Source organism: Arachis hypogaea, chromosome 1 (assembly GCF_003086295.3).
Source record: "Arachis hypogaea cultivar Tifrunner chromosome 1, arahy.Tifrunner.gnm2.J5K5, whole genome shotgun sequence".
In the NCBI taxonomy this organism is placed as follows: Eukaryota; Viridiplantae; Streptophyta; class Magnoliopsida; order Fabales; family Fabaceae; genus Arachis; species Arachis hypogaea.
In genome coordinates, this window is record NC_092036.1 from 77,548,953 (window position 1) to 77,569,726 (window position 20,774).

General features: G+C 31.1%; 2 protein-coding genes across 2 annotated transcripts; both read right to left on the reverse strand.

Moving 5' to 3' along the window:
• Positions 1 to 13,391: 13,391 nt before the first annotated feature.
• On the reverse strand, positions 13,392 to 14,930 carry LOC112695155 (pentatricopeptide repeat-containing protein At1g09220, mitochondrial-like). The gene has a single exon (XM_025747390.3). It carries the CDS (start codon positions 14,928 to 14,930, stop codon positions 13,392 to 13,394), a length of 1,539 nt encoding a protein of 512 aa, XP_025603175.1.
• Positions 14,931 to 17,125: 2,195 nt separating this feature from the next.
• LOC112695177 (serine/threonine-protein kinase AtPK2/AtPK19) lies at positions 17,126 to 20,681 on the reverse strand. The gene is made up of 6 exons (XM_025747431.3): positions 19,766 to 20,681; positions 19,248 to 19,330; positions 19,047 to 19,167; positions 18,669 to 18,842; positions 18,101 to 18,208; positions 17,126 to 17,741 (listed from the first exon to the last, which is right to left on the reverse strand). The coding sequence occupies exons 1-6, from the start codon at positions 20,366 to 20,368 to the stop codon at positions 17,457 to 17,459; spliced, it is 1,374 nt and encodes a 457-aa protein (XP_025603216.1). The 5' UTR covers positions 20,369 to 20,681; the 3' UTR covers positions 17,126 to 17,456.
• Between the last annotated feature and the right edge of the window lie 93 nt (positions 20,682 to 20,774).

The following is a 20,774-nucleotide window of genomic DNA, read 5'->3' on the forward strand; positions in this document are numbered from 1 at the left end:
GTGGATGTGGCCACTGATGTATTTGTCCAGATGTCCCTGCCGAGCTCATCGTTAGAGCAAGTCTTTGGCTACAACACACTCATTAGTAGTGTGTTCGTATTTCTGATGAAAAGTACAGTACTTTGTTTTGTCCATATTCTTCGTATCTTGGTAGGTTCCGGCCTTCTGAGGAGGTTTGATTAGTTTTGAATTTAATATTTCCTTAATGATTTCCTCCCTTTTGGTGTTGAACTGGGTATAAGAATTGTAGCGTGGTGCCAACCAAAAGGGTTTCTTCTTGTCCCGAGCTTTATCGTCATCCTTACAGTTTTGATTCTTCTCGAGTTTCCGAGCTTGGCGTAGCTCTTCGATTTTCATTTGACCTTTATCCTTTTCTTGAAACTTTGTCAAGGTTTTGGGTTTGGCCACTATGATGGCTTCTTGGAACTTTCCTATGCAGAGTCCACTCTTTATACCATGTAGGTGCACCTCGGGGTGGAGGTTTGGGATACTCATTGCCACTTTGGTGAAGCGGGTGATATAGTCTTTTAAACTATCATGCTGTCCTTGATTGATAGTATTCAAATAGTCAGAGTCATGTAAATAGATAGAAGATGCAGTGAACTGATCTTCAAATTGCTTGGCGAGCTCCTGAAAGCGTGAAATTGAATCTGCAGACAAAGATGAAAACCAATCAAGTGCAGGACCATCTAAAAAGATAGGAAAATATTGACATAAAATAGGATCAGAAGAACAGTTTACTATCATCATAGATTCTTGATGTGTTTTTTTGGGTCTCTCATGCCATCGTAGGGTGTCAATATGAGCGGTAAGGTAAAGTTCCTAGGCAGTTTGAAACTCATAACGTTAGCCGTGAATGGACCAACAGCGTTGTCCGATTCGTCATCGTCATCATTTTGTTGGTTTCCCTTTGGTTGTTGAGTTTTCGAGATGTGTGTTAGATCATAATGTTCTTCATCATCTTCTGGTTGCTCATTATCATTATTTTCAATCTGAGCATTGGTTAACTCAGCTATTTGATTTGCCATTTGTTAATTTTTTTTTCTGTCATGTGCTGATTAGTCTGTTGTAACTCTATTACCATTTGAAGAAGCTCGAATGGTGTGGGGGGAGGCAGGTCAGCCATGAGCAGGTAAGAAAGTTTTGGGATCTATAGAAAGAAGGGACACAAAGGGTTTTTATTTTGAGGTCCCACGGTGGGCCCAATTGTTCTTGTGGACGTTGACTGGTGTATAGCTCATCTACCAGTGAGTACTTGTAAGCTTTCCGTCAGGATGAGGTATACGTTAGTAATGAGAGAACAATGGGGTAGGTACCTGCAAAAGGCACTCTGACACTCAAGTCAATAAGTGAGTAATAGATTTTGCATAATGCAATGAATAGAATAATCTTCTTACCATTTCCTTTATATCTAAAAATAAAAAGTAACGGTTATTTCTCCGAGTATGATGTTTTAAGCGGAGAGTAATAACATATCTGACGTTTTTGTGCAGTTATTGATAGCTAATTTATAACGTTTATGGCCGAGTTATAACTTGTAACTGATGTATAACGATCATATCATATTAGTATTTTTTCTCAGTAAATTCTTGATTGTATGGTATAATAAATATAAACTAATTAATAATACTCATTACATTATTATAGATATTAAATAAATGAGAAGTGATTGGAAGGATTAAATAGTAAACCAAATTATCCTCCTAACTCTATAAAATTGACATTTGTCAAATTTTTTATATCTTATGAATAAATATTTCTCTTTCTTAATTATCAATTTTTTATTCTTATTTTTACCCACTTATTTGGTTTTAGATTTTTTTATTTTCTCATATTCTCTATATATCTTTCTAAACTTTCTAAAATTACAATTAGCAAATTAATAAATTCACAATAACAGTTAAATCAATAAACAAAGAATAACTAAACATTTAAAATAAAGATCAGTATAATATAAAAATTACATTATTAACAAATTATAGAAAATCATAAGACAACAATAACACCAATTAAAATTTAAACCAAAGCAACACACAAACAAGAACAATTGATTATCACAATAACACAATAAAAGTTACACAGCAGCAATAAATTTTTTCAAAGATTAACAAGAATTATCAAGGTTTTAAGCAATGTTCTGAAAATCGGTTCGAACCGGCTGGTCGAACCGTGAACCGGACGCTGAAACGGTTCAGATAACAAGGAAAACCACAGAATTTGAAAATCAACATTGAACCGGCGAACCGGCCGGTTACCGGTCGGTCGAACCGAACCGGGACCCGGCCGATTTTTTAACCTTGCAGCACAATGCCGCCGTTTTGTGTTGTGGGAACCCTAATTCGTTCCTTTTCCCCTTCGAAGCCTCCACTTTCGTCTTCAGCCTCCCACAGAAGACAGAACAACACCCATGCCACGACTCCACAAGGCCACGACCCACCAGTCAACCACAGTTTAGCAAGGGTCAGACTTCAGAGAGAGTGAGATTGTGAGAGACATAGAAAACGCCTGAAGCCCTCAACGCACTCACCTCCGTCGCGCCTTCAGCATCGTCACGCCGTCAGCAGCGTCGCGCCATCAGCTCCGTGGCGCCGTTGGGTTCGTCGCACCTTCAGATACCTCACGCAGTCAGCACCGTCCCGCCGTCAACTCCGTTGCGCCCTCAGCCACTTCGCATGTCACCTCCGTCGAGCTCTATCTCTGAGAAAGCAATAGAGAAGCGTTGAAGCGTAGAAAAAATTAAAGCCTGAAGTCCTTCGAGCTCTGAGAGAAAGCAATAGATTTCCTCATTTCCAGGTAATTTTTCATGTAGTTATGAACATGATTTTGTGATGAAAGATTGAAATCTGATACTGATTCTCTGATGAACTCTGATAAACTGAACTCTGATGAACTTTGATTTTCTAATTTCCAATTTTGTGATGAACTCTGATGAACTGAACTCTGATGAACTCTGATGAACTCTAATTCTCTAATTTCCAATTTTGTGATGAACTCTGATGAACTGAACTCTGAGTCTCTGAAACTGTTATGAACTGATATAGTGATATGTGAACTCTGTGAACTCTGATGGTTGTGTGATGAAATATGAACTGATTGTGTGAATTCTGATTTTGTGAAATCTGATTGTGTTAACTCCGATTTTGTGACATGATTTTGTCATTGTGAACTCTGGTTTTGTATACTCTGATTTTGTGAACAAAGAATTTTTTGAACCTGAGATGTTGTTTGTATACTCGGATTTTGGAATTTGGATGTTGTTTGTTCATTTGTTGTGAACTTGAGAGTTGAGATTATTGGGTTGGATTGCTGGTAATATTTAGGTATGGAAGAAAGTATCAACCAAGACCTACCTAGGAATAATAATGCTGAAAATAATTCTGCTTCGAATGAACGTTCTCTTCCTCCCGCGAGTAACAAAAATCAATCACAAACTTGATGCTGCTATGTTATGTTTGATTGGTTGTTTGTTGACTTTTGAACTTTGAATTTGTATTTGAATGAGATTATAACATTTCGTTTATGTAGTACTTTTAATTTGAATGATATTTTAAAGTTTAGATTAGACTATAATTATATTTTCATGTGCTTATTTATATTTTATTTATTATTTTATTATAAAACGATTTTTACGGTTCAACCACAGTCAAACCGGTTGAACCTATGAACCAGTGAACCAGTGCCTAGAGCGGTTCGCTGACCAGTTCGGTTTCAGAACCTTGGTTTTAAGCTTTTAACACAATTTTAGTATAATTTTTTATCACAATACAAAAAAATAACAAAATAGAGTATAACATAGCAACAGTGAACAGAACTAATCATTCAAAAATTTAATTTGAAACAGCACTAACAATAGCAGAATCCTAATTAAACCGAAGAACAAAGAACCAAGTATAAAAAATTCAAACAAATTGAAGAAACTAATCTAAGTAGCACTAGCAAAATCCTAAATCTTCGTTTTGACTTCTGAGCAGTCTAAGCAAAGGGGCAGAAGCGTGACAGAGACAGAAGCCAGATGACGAACACGACTCAAAGACTGTGGTGGGTTGGAAGAAGTTGTGGCTAATCAAACAAAGGGTAGTCTCCAAGATGCCGAGCTCGAGGAAGAAGCTGCGATTGGTGGGCTGGAAACTTCGAGCACCATGGCTAGATGGTGGTGCCTGAGCGCGACAAACGGCGGCAAGAGCGCGATAGAGTAGACAAAGACCAGGGACTGACTCCAAGCTCAAGGAAGAAGGTGTGATTGTTGATTGACGAAGAATAGCGAACGATCAAACGATGACGACGGCGCCTGAGCGCGACAGACAGCGACAGTCCTTGTGGAGGTGGTGGAGATGGTAGGTTTTAAGGGTTTCAACTTTGAGCTTTCTTTTTGCTTTGGTGAATTTTGAACTAAAGAGAAGGAAACAGTTACACGTGATTCTAATGCTTTGTTTTTTTAAAATTCAAAATGATGTTGTTTCTTGTAAATTGGCCAAATTCTAATTCGGTTCAACCGATTGGTTCAGCAATCCACAAATAATTTTTAGAATTATAATTTTTTTCTTTAAAATTGAACCATAAAAACATCCAATTTATGGTCAAATCGGTCTAATTTTTAAAACCATGCTTAGTATCTTCTAAGTCCAGAAAATTGAAAACTCTTTTATGTGTCAAAATCAATCATGAAAATGAAAATTTTTATTTTTACATAATTTTGCTTCTAGCAAGTTAATTGGTGCACTAGATTTATGGTTTTACTTTGTTATTTAGTTTTCATTCATTTGATTTTTTTGGTTATATATAAGAGGTGATCACTTTATATATGGCTATATATATACAAACAATGTAACTCTTAAAGTTTATCATAAGTCATCACTCTTTAATTATTATGACATTCTTAAATTCAATGTACAAAAAATTTTAATCAATCTAAATTATTTTTTATATTATTAAATTTTATTAACCTCTCACAATATATAATGTTAGTAGATTTTTTTGAATTCATCAGTGGTTTCATATATATATAAAACTAATAATATATTAGATAATTATTATTATTATTAATTTATAAATTGTATTTTAATATATTTAAAAATTTTATTAAAAATTATTTATTTGGCTCTATAATAGATAATATTTTTAAATTTAAATAATTATTAATTAATTTGTATTTATTATATCATATATTTAAGAATTTATTGTAAAAATATTAATATAATAAAAAATATTATATCAAAAATTTTTAAAATAAATAGGTCCTTGACAAATAGATTCTGACCAATTTAACGTTAAAACGATATCGTTTTGTTTAAATGAATAAAAACAAATAGATTTGTGATCAATTTAAGTTTTAAGACAAATTGCCTCTATTCTTTTCTAGTCATCCATGTTGCCACTTAACACTCAACTCACTAGTTTAATGTGTCAGATTAGCAACTTCCGTTAATATTTTACAGCAAAATTCATAGAAAGATCGAGTTGTCTCACAAAGATGAGAAAAAAGAGATAAAATAGTTTTTTTTTTAATCAAAAATCGCGTTATCTTTGGTAGAAAATGACAAAAATCGGTTGATAGATCTTTTAGATAAACATAAAACCACTTAACTTAGAATAGTGGAAGTTTGAACACTCTTGCAAATCAATAGATAACATTTTTAGATTCAGATTTTTTTTAATGCAAACCGCAGTCTACACAAGGTAATATATTGTGTAGGTAATAATTACAAAAATTTTGAGTAATGTTATTTTTAATATGAATAAATGATTAAATTAGTTTTTGAGAATTTTTTAATCAAATTTATTCTTCAAAAAAATGTTAAATTAGTCTTTTCATTAGTTTTGTTGCTGACGATATCAAAATTTACTAATTTGGCACATTAGCTGATGATACAATACTAACCAAAATATACGCTTGGCAATCTTATTTGGTCGCAACATGATAAGTTTATACAATTAGATCAAATTAATCACAAATTGCGGAAAAACTTTGAAGTATTAAAATTTTTCACTTTGAAGTTAATTTGATCTAATTTTATAAATTTATCATATTAGTAATTAATTAAAACAGCTAAGTGTGTGTGTTTTGGTATCACTTAATAACATTCTATATGAACAATCTATAACGATATGAGCAACAGAAATGACAATAAAAATAATTTGACCAGCTTAAAATTTTTTAAAAGGATAAATTTAATTAAAAAAAAAATTGTAAAGACTAACTTAAAAAAATAAATAATTTTTTAAAGATGAATTTGACTATTCACTCTTCTTAATATTTAAAATGAAAAGAATAATGATAATCCTTATCCTCTTTTAAGAAAGAATTATAAAGCGTTGAGGAATATTTTATTTTATAGCATTATTTGTACAGTTATGTGACATAAAAAATTTATTCTTATTTTTCTTTTCTTCCAAAAATTCTTAATTCGTCATAAAAATATTGGGTAAATAATATCAAGTCAAGAAATTATTAATTTTCAGATACTCATAATTTGAATATTATTTAGAGATATAATGTACTGTTAAACAAACAAGCTCAATTAGAGAATTAATTTTTTATACCATTTTTAACATTACCATAATTTTATTTCTGTCATCTATCTTTTGACACTATTACTTTCGATCACTTTAAATATTAAACCCTAAACCTGAACTTTCTGAAGCATGAAAATTAAAAAGTTGGCCAATGTAATCTAAAAGTTGGATCTCTGAATATTTTCTAGTCAATTCTATAGTTTTAATTGATGTTTAATTTTTATCTAATTTATTTTTTATAATAAAATTTAAATATTTAAAATTTATTAATTTTTATATTTTTAAATTAAATATTAATTATTTACTTTTTTTTAATAATTAAATATCAATTTTTAAGCAGCACAGCAAACATCATATTTTCTAAACGAAAAAGAAAACCAGTGAATTAATGTGAGATGCTTCTATGTTTGGGGTACCTTAGCTTGGTTCAGCAGCGCAAAAATATTCTTGAACCATTTGTTCAATACTTCTGGTACTTCATTTATCTTATCCACATTGCTATGTTGGACCACCACTACCGCAACACCCCAAGATACTTGCTGCTGTTAATTTTGTTATCTATTCTATAAGCCAAAAGAATTAATTAATATTAAAGTTATGATATGTTTCTAGGTTTTCTAAGCGTTAAGAGGGATATTTATTTATCTACACTTCAAATAATCAACATGAGAATTGAACTGTGTAGCGAAATTTGAGATTATTTTTTTTTTTAATTCATTGGGTTAACTATTTTCTATAATATCTTTTGACGTGTTAAACATATTGATTTTACACCCAATAAATACTTTTTGCTTAATTCGTATAAACCACGTGTCAAAGAAAGCATAATCTATTTTCAGTAGACAGATCTTCACACTATACTTGTCCATCCAGCAAAGAATATCAAAGCAAGCATAAAACAAAATAAAAAATAAAAAAAGAAGTTATGTTGAGTTTAATCAGAAGCAACAATATAAATTAATTTTAGTTTTAGTTTTATTCTAGAATCTAGCAAGCAAAATAAACCACACCAACTAAGTTTATTACAAATGGTTCATGAAAACCAAAAGGTAGTAATTTTAGTAACTAACTAGCACTGGTAATGATTCATACATAACCAATAAGAGTGCATAAAATGAGATGATTACACACAATAACATATGGATTTAAGTAACTTTTGATGCTTCTTATAGACCACATCCAAGCTTGCTTCGAATCTTAGTGATATAATCAGAGGCCAGTCCATCAACGCACTCTTCTTTCTTTGGCTTATTACTATGATTGTTATTAATATTATTACCATTATTAGCCTCAGAGATTCTCTGTTCTTTGTATACAACAGAACCAGTTGATGATCCATGGCTTCCACTTGGCTTGATCACATATGTCCGGTTGGCGCAGCTAAGCGGCTCCTGCGACCTTCGGCTCATGGCGGCCGCGATTTGATGATCACGAAGAGGCACCATTGGCTCCTTTTCATGAAGAGGCTCAAGATCAGAGTCAGTCACTGAAGAAAGGTCCTTGCCATTTTTCCCATTTGTGTTGACTCCAAGAGTCTTTTGTGCAATAGAGAAAGATGATAACCTAATAACATTTGCTACTACCATCATAGATTTTTCACAAAGAGATTTCTCACTTGTCTTGGACTTCATGACTCTGCTAGTGCTATCCAGGGCTTTTTCTTTTTTTGAGCTTCTTACTCTCTCAACAACTAGTTTCTTAGTATCTTAAGATATGTGGTTGCAACATAAGAGGCATGCTTGATTTATTTATAGGCATGATATGTTAGATGGGGTTCTTCTAGTTTCTTGTAAATCTAATTAAAATTTGGAGAATCCTAGGATGAACCAAGTTGATTTTGGTTCTTGATGCACCCCGAGTAGAATGAACGATTCGATGGAGCTAGTTCTATTTGTAACTCGATAGACATCAGATTTTGACCGTTAGATGCGTCGGTGTATAATGAACCAAGTTCATCGTAGACAAAATATACTAACTTAAGTGCCTTGAGTGGGGTGGATCCCTTGCTCATTCAGTTAAACGGAAGTTCTTTTTTGCAAAAGAGTATAGCCCACGTAACAACAGAATCTTATTATTGCCTTAACTTATATCTCTTTGACAAGTGAAAACATGTGGTAGTCACACATGTCATTGGTAATTGGTTTTGTATGGTATTGGTCCCTGTATGTGAAAGTAAAACCTTTGGTTATTGGCTTTACTGAATTATAGATGGAACAATCAGTTCGGATTAGCCAAATAATTAGCTAATTCACCTATTTAAATAAGTATTAAAAATTTAAATTTTATTTTATATATATAATAATTTATTAATCGATGACAATGTCTAAAATAGAGCTTCAATATACAACCGCAATAAATTATTTTTTAAGGTGCCAAATGGAAGAATATCATATTATAAAAAAATTATGGATGAAACAAAATGTGATAATGTCAGATGATAATTATGATTATTTTTAGAGTTTAGCTAAGATCATCTGTTAATTTATTTTATTTAAATATATAAATTTTGAATTTTTTATATAAATTGTTTATTATTAACTTTAATATATGTTCTAACAATATATAGTAGCTAAATTATTATTTGTTTTTACTCTTTTTTTTATTTGCTAGTATAATAGTATTACAATTTTTTGGGTACATAATTATACTACTATATCTGAATGTATCAAGTTTTAAAAATAATAATATAATTTAGTATTTCTTTTATATTATACTACTATTTATCCTTTTGTCTATTTTTTTGTTAATTATAAAATTATTTATGATAATATTTTTTATTTTTAAAAATAATTTTTAATATTTTATCATCTATTATGCTTAAAAAATCTTTTTGACATATATTGTACTTCAAATTGTCTAAAAAACACAGTTGAAACAAATTTAATAAGCATTGAATTATTTATATCGAATTTATCTTTATTAAAAAAGTACTGCAATTCTTATTAACCTCTAATAATATAATAATTTCTATTGAGTTCTACACTTAATTTTGTTTGGAATACATTAGCATTCTGACTTTTACGAACATATATATCAAAACATAATCTATACATGTAAATTTGTCCTTCTATCTATATTATAGAATTTGCCTTACTTATAACTATTAAGGTACTAGGCACTAGCCCATATTTTTTTACTTTGGTCAGTACAAAGATGAGGCAAATTCTAAGGTATAAATAAAAGGACAAATCTACATGTATAAAACATCTTTAAACGGACAAGTGTCTCTGAGAAGAGACAAATTCTGTCTCTAGTGCAGGTTATTGCAGGCCCTTTTCAATTAAACAGATCACATATTTGGTAGAAAAATTCGCATAAAATACATAATTATTAGTCCTAATTACTTATGACGTTTTTTTTTTGTCTTGAATCACTGATTACGTTTAAATTAAAAGCCTTTTTTTTAATGGGCTATTAGTGTTTTTGAATTTTTGAAAGCATATAAAAGTTAAATTGTTGAAAAAATAATAACTTCATTTCCCAAAAAAACAAAAAAATAAGGATCTCAAAATGAAATGCCAGCAACTTAAAAAAAATTCAAAACGGATGAATATTTAGTGAACTGTACCAAAAAATTAACTGTTAAAAACTCTTTCAACATAAACTAATATTAATAGCAGTAATAATTATTGTATATTCTATACGCTCGTCCTCCTTTTATCTAGTAGACATATGTGAATATAAAATGTATGTTTCCAAAGAAGAAATGCATATAAACTGCATATTATTTTGTCTTCATTTGTCGATTGTATTTACCCATATTTAAGGAAAGGATGTAATAAATCATGTTGAGATATTTGTTAAAGGTATCGAAGAATAATCTTTGTATGTGAAAGTTCGGCTATCAAAACATTTAACATGATTACGTTTGTAATTGATCTAATAAAAATTCTTCTTATTTATCATTAAATTTGTATTTGGATTGAGGTTTGTTAAATAGAATTTACATAAAATTAATTTTGTAAATTTAATTTTTATTAAAAGTAAGTTTGGTATTGATATGGTTTATATTTAGAAATTTTTATATGAAAATAGATTATAATAAATTAAATTTTGTTTAGATTATATTATTCAAAATAATTATTAGATGAAAAATTATTAAAAAATATTAATTTAAATAATTATTTTAAATTTTTATTATTTTATTTTAAATATTTAAATATATTTTGATATTTTTTTTAATACTTTCAGTGTTCTTCAATATTATGTTAGCTATAATTTTTTACTACTTATGATTTTAATATTACTTTTAGATAATAATATTCTTTAATAAAAAAATTTTTAATGAAATGTTATTAACATGATTAAGTTTATTTTTTTTATTGTAGTTAGTTTTATTATTGTTATTATTTTGATTATTACTATTACGTGTGTTAGAATGAATATTATAATTTATAATAAAATTATAAATTTATTTATTATGTGTTTTTAGAAAACATGTTAATATTATAAAATAAAATTTTTTTATTAAAAATATAAAAGAAATTAAATTTTTAATGTATTTATTTTATAATTATTAAATAAAAATATTTAAAATTTTTTACTAATGATAAGCTTATCATATGCTCTTATTATTAATATCAGTACAATAATTATTGTTACTATTAATAATTTAATATTAGTTTGTGTTGAAAGAGTTTTTAACAGTTGATTTTTTGGCATAGCTCACCAAATATCCATCCGTTTTGAATTTTTTTAAGTTGTTTGCATCGCATTTTGGGATCCTTATTTTTAAGTTGAGTAAACACCCAATTCCAATTCGATCTTTATTCATTTTTACGAAGGACAAAACGATCCCTGTCCAAAAAAAATGGATACTTCGATCCTCAATTTTTTTATTTTAGGACAATACGATCCTTCTATTAAAAAATTAGTTAAATAATAATAAAAATTAGTTTTGTGGGGATTTTATTTGTATTTTGTGGGGTTTTAAACCTCCACAAACTATTAATAAGTTTGTTTTTGAAAAATTCCTTCACCAATGGTGATTAAGTGAAGAAAAACTATCAATAAAAATGATGCCACAAAAAAATAGTAATTGTAGTACAAATACTTTTTAAAAGAAAAAAATAGCATCGAATAAGAAATGAAAAAAAAAAGAACTTTAATATTAATAATACTGAAATTAGTGATGATGATGGCAGAGGAGATAATGATGATAATAAATCAATAAAAATAATAGAAGTATGAGCGATAATAATGAGGATAAAGAAGATAGTGGTAGTAGTTGTAGTAATTGGTTATATTATTGAAAATAATTTTGTGAAGGTTTAAAACTCCCACAAAATACAAATAAAATCCCCCACAAAACCAATTTTTATTATTCTTTAAATAATTTTTTTAACAGATGGATTGTATTGTCCCAAAATAAAAAAGTTGAGGATCAAAATGTCCTTTTTTTTTACAGGGATCGCTTTGTCCTTCGTGAAAATGGACAAGAACCGGATTGGATGTTTACTCTTTTTAGTTTTTTTGGCATATGAGTTTTTTTTTTTTTTGCTGTTATCATTTTTACAACAACTTAGCTTTTACATGCTTTCAAAAATTCAAAAACACAAAATAGACCCATAAAAAAAGACTTTTAACTTAAACGTAATCAGTGATTAGAGCTAATAATTATGTATTTCATACGAATTTTCTTATCAAACACGTGATCTGTTCAGCTGAAAAGGACCTACAATAACCTGCACTAAAGACAAAATATATCTCTTTCTAAAAACACTTGTCCGTCGAAAAATATATCAGTAGTAATTTATATATGTAGATTTATCCCTTCATCTATTCAGTAAAATATGTCCAAAGATGAATCATGACCAACCTTTAATGGATCAATTTGTTCTAAATTGAACAAATTATTATTCTTTATGTTAATGATCGTTTAAAAATGAGTGTTCTAAACGAGTGTACAAGTATAGGGAGTATATATACAGGACGAACACATTTTCCTTGCATGATCGGTTTTTGACTGGAGATCCAAAATAGGACAAATAATTTGGCACTACGTCTGCAGTAATTTATTTTAGAATTTAGATACTCTAAATTTTAAATTTTTACTTTTAAATTTTTACTTTAAAAGATAAAGTGTGATCTCTCACTTTTAAATTATTTTTCTTACATTTTTTTAGCTCTACCTATGAAATAAATGGTGAATAGGAGTGTTCATGGATCGGATCATATCCGCAAATCAGCGGTAAATATCCGCACTTTTTACAGATCGAATCGCAGATATCTGCTCTACATCCGCATACCCGATCCGCGGATCCACAGATCCGCATAATAATAATAATAAAAAAATAAATATATATATATATATATGTTTAGTATTATATTTACTTTTTTTATCTTTTAGTTAGTAAGTATTATTTATGTATTGTATTATTTTATTTTTGTTATTTAAAAAAAGTTTGATTAAAAATATTTTAGGAATAAATAAATTTAAAAGTGTAAAAGAAATATTTTTATTGAATTTTTTACATAAAAATATGATTAAAAAGAGAATGTTCAATTATGCGGATATATCCGATATCCGATATCCGATCCGCACATTTGCGGATCGGATCCGATTGGATCTGACACTAAAAAATGCGGATATCATATCCAATCCGATGAGAATTGTGCGGATCGGATCGAATTTTCGGCCATATCCGATCCGATTCGCGTACACCCCTAATAGATATCCGATTCGCGTACACCCCTAATAGTGAATGATCACACTTTACCCTCTAAAATGAAATTAAAAATTTAGAAGATCCAAATCATTTATTTCATGACTTGTACTAGTTGCCATACTTCGGGACAATTTTCCCCCAATGTTCAAAGGTTTTTCCACATCTCTTCTACAAATGATGGTAGACACCTATGTTATTACTATATATGATTTAGACTGAACTATAACCAGGAATTTTAAATGCAATTCTCTTGTCTATCATTTCCCTTAACCTCTCAGCATCATTAAATCTCCCAACACAAACAAAGATATTGGACATAAGAACATAATCCCCACCATGTCTTTTCTCCATCTCTAATATTTTTCTTGTTACCCTCTGACCAATTTCAACATTATTATGAACACTACAAGCACCCAACAGTGTTCTCCAAATCACAACATTGGCTATATCAAGAGGCACTTGCAAGGCAACATTTTCTGCTTCCTCTAACCTCCCAGCCCTCCCTAACATATCTATCAGACATCCATAGTGCTTGATATCAGGCACAAGCTGAATATCATTCACCATTTTATTGAAAAACTTGAGCCCCTCCTCCACCATTCCACCATGGCTACAAGCATTCAAGACACACAAGAATGTCACGCAGTTCGGCCTCAGCCCGGCTTTCTCCATCATTTCGAAACACTCCACAGCTTCCCTCCCCATCCCATTCATAGCAAAACTAGAGATAGCTGAAGTCCATGATACCAAATTCTTCCTATGCTCTGGTATCTCATTGAAGAATCTAATTGCACTATCTATGCATCCACACTTTGCATACAGATCAATCAGTGCATTACAAAGGCGTGTATCAAATTCATTGAACCCTTTCTTTTCTACATAACCATGAACTAATTGACAAATCTTAACATACCCTAAATTTGCAACTGCGGGAAAAATAGTCAAGAAAGTAGCTTCATTAGGTTCTATACCATGAACAACAACCATTTCCCTAAACAAAGACAAAGCCTTCGCAGGCTGATTCGAGCGAGTGTAACCATCCATAACAAGGGTCCACGAGACCACACTCCGGTCTGGCATTTGATTAAACACTGAACAAGTAAGTTCAACCTCACCCCACATGACCAAACCGGTGATCAAAACATTCCAAGTGACAGTGTTTCTCTCAGGCATTTCCTCGAACACCTTGAAGGACTCAACCAAACGGCCAAAATTTGAGTACATCTGAAGGAGCCCAGTTTGCACATAGACATGAAACTGAAACCCCACCTTGAAAATAAGGGAATGGAGCTGGATCCCAAAGTGGGTACAGGTTGAGTTGGCACAAGCATGGCATAGGAATGCAAAAGTGAAGGTGTCAAGTAAAGGATATGACAAGAAAGTAAGGGACTTTTGGGTGTATGCAAAGAAGTAAAGGGCTTGTTGGGGTAATGAGACAAGAAAATAAGAACGAATAATGTTATTGAAGAGTAGCAAAGAAGTGAGGTGGGTGTAAAAAAGAGGGAAGTGGAAGAGGCCAGAGGTGATGGTGTAAGAGTGGACTTGTTGGGTGGTTTTGTTGTGGTGGCGATGGGATGGTGGGTGTTTTAGAAGAATGGAGAGCAAGTGTTGTGGGTGCTTGGGTTGGGATGAATATGAACTGGTTTTGGAATATGGGAAACCATGGTGAATTTGGTGAGAGATGGTAGTAGTGATCGGAATGAATGGGAAATAAGCTGAAAGAGGGTGCCTCAACTTTAGGTGTATCATAGTATGTATGACACAATGACATGCAATGTGATCAACGTGGACATTTGTTAACAGAACGAACGCCAGCAACAGGAGAAGAAGAACAGCAGACCCGCCGAATCACATAGGCGTTCGCGGCAGTGGCCGGTGGCGAGTGTGGAAGCACAAAAGTAGGATTGTAAAACACAAATATAAGGGGTAAAGTATTTTTTTCTGAAATTTGATAAAACTTTTAAAAATGCTTTAAATTATATTTTGTTTAATTTTGTTTTAAAATTTTTTAATTTACATTAAAAGTAATGGATAACTTTTAATAAGTACAACCTTTAATATAAGTATTGGACTCTTAGTTGCTAAAAATTATTATTGAATTAGCCTTAAATTTTTTTAAAAGATTAGTTATCAAAAGTACATTTAATACAATACAAAATTTTAAGATAAAATTAAATGAAATAAAATTTAAAATATTTTTAAATTTTTAAAAAAATTTAATAACAAAAATTATATTTATCCAAAAAATAATATTATATAACTAATAAATATTATTTTTAATTAGCATTGATTTGTATTTATATTATCTATCTAATAGAATTTTTTATATATAAAAAATATATAATTTATACTTATATTAACTAAAATTTTACATAAATAAATTAATAAAATTTGTATGTATATTTTTAAAAATTTATATACATAAATTAATAAAATTTATTTATTAAAAATAATTTAATATTTATACTAACTAAATAATAATAAAAAATACTAAAAATTATTGCTCCAAAGAGTTTCTATTATCCCAAATATAAGGCATGTAAAATGGGTCCTTTCTCCTTAGCGACTTAGCGTCAATGTTGGTTTTTTTTTTTAAGTTTTTTAACTATGTGTAATTCTACCTGAGTTAAAAATACTTCTACATTTTTTGAACACGTAAAGAAATACTTTTAGCTTTCATAATTGGATTTTATATATGTTTTTAAAATTAATTTGATATATTATCAATTTAAAAAATATAAATAGGTAGATAATATTCTTTTTTATCTTAACCAATTTTTTAACAAAAACTAATAATTTCACTTATGTTTAGACAATTAAATTTTAGTTTAGTAATTAACTAAGCTTGGTTAGTTTTAAAAAATATATTAAATATTAATATTTATTAATGTTGAATTTGTTTATTTATTTATTTTTATTTTTGATACTTATAATAAGATAAATACTGTTTCATGTTTAATTTAATAATATAATTTTTTTTACATAAATTTCAATGAGAACAAAGATAATATAATAATAGAAACAAATATATTAATCTATATGTGCTTATTAATTTATTTTCAAACTTCTAATAGAAATAAATACCTCCTTTTTTTCACTTTTGTTTGTCTTTGCTTGAATTATAAATCATAAATAGGATATAAAAATACTGATATGGTCTTAAATTTTATATATAATGGTATTTAAAAGAATTCCCATATTAAAATATTTACTAAATTCTCTGGGGAGAATTTAAATTTACTATTTAAAAAGTTATGTTAACATAAATTTAATTAGTTATGTAATTTTTTTATTTGTTATGCTATTTTTATTTATATTATAAGCATATTAGATATTGACTATATCTCGAATGTAATACCCCCGTCCTGCATCTGCGCACGTATCTCGGATGCACTGGTCCATATCAAAATGTAAGCATCCCACTGTATCCGAGATGTGACTAATTACTCATTTTGGTTGGTAAATTCTTTATTTAAATCGATAAATATTATATTTATTTAATTTAAATAAAAAAATCCCTTCTTAATTTATGTCAGCAGTGACAAAAAAAAAAAAATTAAAACTCAGTCCTTTTAGAAGACAAGTATATTCTTTATCGACTACACCATAGCACCAACTATTTCGGCAAGCAATAAGATTCTTTTCTGTTATATATAAAAAAAAAAAAAAATTCTTCTGTCTCAAAACGTGTTTCTTGATGCTTAACTTTGTTGTTTAAATAATGATTAGCATCCCATTGTCTTGTAAAACATGCAGCGATAGAAAAGGCAGTTCTTCGGAGTTGAATTTTTTTTTCCTCAATTGTTGTGTTAAGTGTAATTATTTTACCATTTACATCTTCTCTCACTTTTTTTTTCTGTCAACTTTTAAAAAGTGTAAAATAAAAGATCAGATTTAACTGAGGAAGAAAATTGGGAAAATCCATTCTCCAGCAGGGGCCTAAATACGCAATAAACATGTTTTGTATTAGAAATGGATATCCTGATGTATGCTCCGTCCCAGTCCCAGACCCAGAAAAGGGGTCAATTCAATTTGTTGTTTTATAGGGAGGTAAGGAAGAAGACTACTGTGCCATCTCATCCAGTAAATATTCTCTATATGTATGCTATTTGTCTTTGCATTCACAGAGAACCCTTGGTTACAATGATACCGCATCAACTAAGAATCAGGGGAAGAATTGGGTTATAGTCACTAACGCTTTACTGCTTTATTTTTTATACATCCATTCCATATAATACACATCCTCTCCGGTATGACCGCCTTTGGCAGTTCAGTCTATTTGGATGAAAGCCAAGGGTTTGGTGCGACATACGTGTAGCCATGGAAATGGTCACCGGCCGTGGGAGTGGAAGCTGGTGAGTCATCTGGAGGCATTGCCGTCCAGCATTGGTCAAAGTTAGCTGTACATTCTTTACCGGAGACATCTGGTTTGAACTTAGGTTTGAGTTCTCTCGCCTCCAATTTCTTCCAATTGATTGGTCGAAACCATTTGTGACTTTTGATCTGTTCATCTCCATTTGGCCCGTTGCCTAACCTTGTTGATGGATCCTTTTGCAGCAACTGTAACGAGTAAAAACAAATATGCAGGTTTTTTAAGCATCCAAGATATCTCTCTCACTATATCTCTAATAAATAACATAATATCTCAGAGAACCAAGCTTTCCAGGTTCCTTGTGTTCTTTTAAAATTTTAAAGATACATAATAACTTTTTATGTCAAATAATGTTTTTAGTACCTTGAATTAGAAACCACATTTCTTAGTGTGTCTGCTTCAAAATAGATTTACATATTGCAAGGACAGTTGGGAACTTAAAAGACCTTAGTTCTGTAAGAACACTAATTAAACATCAAGGCAGTAAATTCAAAAACCTTTATCAAATAGTTTAAGGAATGAACACATTCTACTATTGTCTACTTACCCCTTTGAGCAAAGAATGAGCTTCTGTGGAAACCGTTGGTGGAAGTTTAACTTTCTCTTTAATAATCTTCTCCTGAAGCTTCTTTTTGTTCGTGTGTGTGAATGGTGCCTGCCAAATGAAAAGCTAAAAATCAGGAAAAATGAATGAAAACACTTTGTAGCACAGCAAAAGCATTCTGTAGAGTGCTGTGATTTGGCTGTATGAGCTACGAAAAGGGGAAGTCTAAGAGAGCATTCAAGGAAAAAAAAAATGCAGTCAAGCGCTATTCTTTTGTTATTGACACACTCAATAGAAAACTAATTGGAGATTGACAACAAATAAACCCCCCAAAAAAGAAGAGCTTCCAACTTTGCATTACTAAATACTGTTGAACCATACTTGATTATAAAAGGTAGTAAATCCCTTTTGTGGATCACATGCATCAATCATTTAATTGTCTCCACAAAAGGTACCAAATGTGCATATTATTGCATACCATCATGTAATTGAATTATTCAACTATGACTCAAGAACACACAACCTATGCATAGGTACTGATAACGATGCAAGATGAGAAAGATGACATTACCTTCCCTGTTAGCATCTCATACAACAAAATACCAATGCTCCACCAATCTGCATCCTTATTATGGCCTTTGGCCAGTATGATTTCCGGAGCCATATATTCCATGGTCCCACACATAGAGTTGGATCTTCCTGATTCGTCAATCTCTTTCGACAATCCGAAATCAGTTAGCATCACCTATACGGACAAATGTCGAAGTTCAAGAACATATTGTACGTCACACATTCAAAATAATATCATAGCAAAATCAAATTTGACTTGTCATCAATACAAATTCAGACATTACCATACAAGGTCAACTAGGAAATTTTAAATCAAGGAAATTTAACAATTTTCAAACAAATCCCTAACAACAGTATGTTTAAGAGCCATGGTCATTACATGCCCATCACCATCCATAAGTATGTTCTCAGGTTTAAGATCCCGGTGCACGATGCCATTCTTGTGAAGATGTGAAACAGCAGATACTATCTCAGCAGTGTAAATCCTTGCCTGATCCTCACTACTCAAACATATCAAAGCCACAATTAAAAAATAAAAATAAAAGGTGCAGGATTTTCACAGTGATGGAGAACATTATACCTGAAGATGCCCTGTCGATAGAGATGAAAGAAGAGATGCCCTCCATTTATGAAGTCCAAAATCAAATACAACTTAGATTTAGTCTGCACATAAATTTCAATCGAACATAGCATTAAGGTTAAAACTGGTCAATAAAGTATTTGATCTAGAAGATAAGATTAGATAAGAAAAGGAGAAAAAGAAAATCAAAACAGAATCCAAAAATTGTTCCACAGCATTCTACATGTCCAAGGATTATAAGCAGAAAAGAAAGACTGGATGATTTCTTCACACAAGATATTATAAACTCCTTTAATTTTAATTTTCCAAAAATAACATCATAATCCAAGAACAACAACTTGGGTGTTTCCAAAAGAAAGGATTTGATTAGAAACCAGTGTTAAAACACTTGTTTACACTGAATCAAAAGTGAATTCATCTGTATATACAAATCCATTATCAATTTCATAATTAGTTTTAAGTCCACTAGAAATTCATTAAATTTCAGACGCTGATAGTTTAGCAAAGTAAATAAGAACCTGGAAAGAGTAGCGAAGTTGAACAATGAAAGGATGAACAACTTTAGTGAGAATATCCCTCTCAGCTTTCATGTAATCCACATGGTTCTTCTTGATGATGGTCTCCTTCCTCATCACCTTCATCGCAAACACACCATCTTCACAGCACTCTTCTTCGCCCCCTTTCTTTTGATGCTGCTGCTTCTTCTTCTTCCGTACAAGAAACACCTTCCCAAATGAACCCTGACCAACAACCCTCAAAATCTCGAAATCCGCAGGCCCAATTCGAGGGCTCACTTTCTCTTCTTCGATGACATTGAGAGGCACTTGTTCGGATTCTTCTCCCTCGCTCTGAGAGGAGAGTTCGTTGACGAAGGAGAGGATGGGGTTGGAGGGTGGGGCCACGCGAGGGGAGGGGCCCACAAAGGAGTGGGACCTGCTGTGGATCACGTGCGGACTCATTGCAGCTGAGGGTTCGTCGTGGTGGTGCCCGAATACATGGTTAAAGTCGAAATCCTGTTCATTGTTTGGAGGTGGTGATGATGAAGAACAAGGTATGGTGAGCTTGCTCAGGTTAGCTGCCATTAGAGAGTGCAGGCTTTTCTTCTGAGATGTCGACACCATTCTGTTAGTTTCCTTGTTATTCTTGTGGTGGTTGATTCATTGGGGCTTCATTTTATGGGGAAAGGAAAAACAGAGAGAGCTGGCAATTATTGTTTGATGCATGAATGAATTATGGGAAGTGGGAAGAATGGACGGGGAACCGGAGGGACTCGTGTGCTTTTATTATGTTCATCATCATGACGCGCTTTTCATGTGCGTGAGAATCAATTGCCCTTGGGCACGCACGGCCGCACGGGGCACCCATAATTGATGACAAAAGGATTTTGTTACATTGACCACCGTTGAGTGCTAGAGGGCCGGTCGGATTTTCTTTATAGTTTATTTCATTCTGAATTATTTCGTAATGTTGGTATATACATCCAAAGATTAAAAGCATATTTAAGCTCATTTGCAATCAAAGTCATTA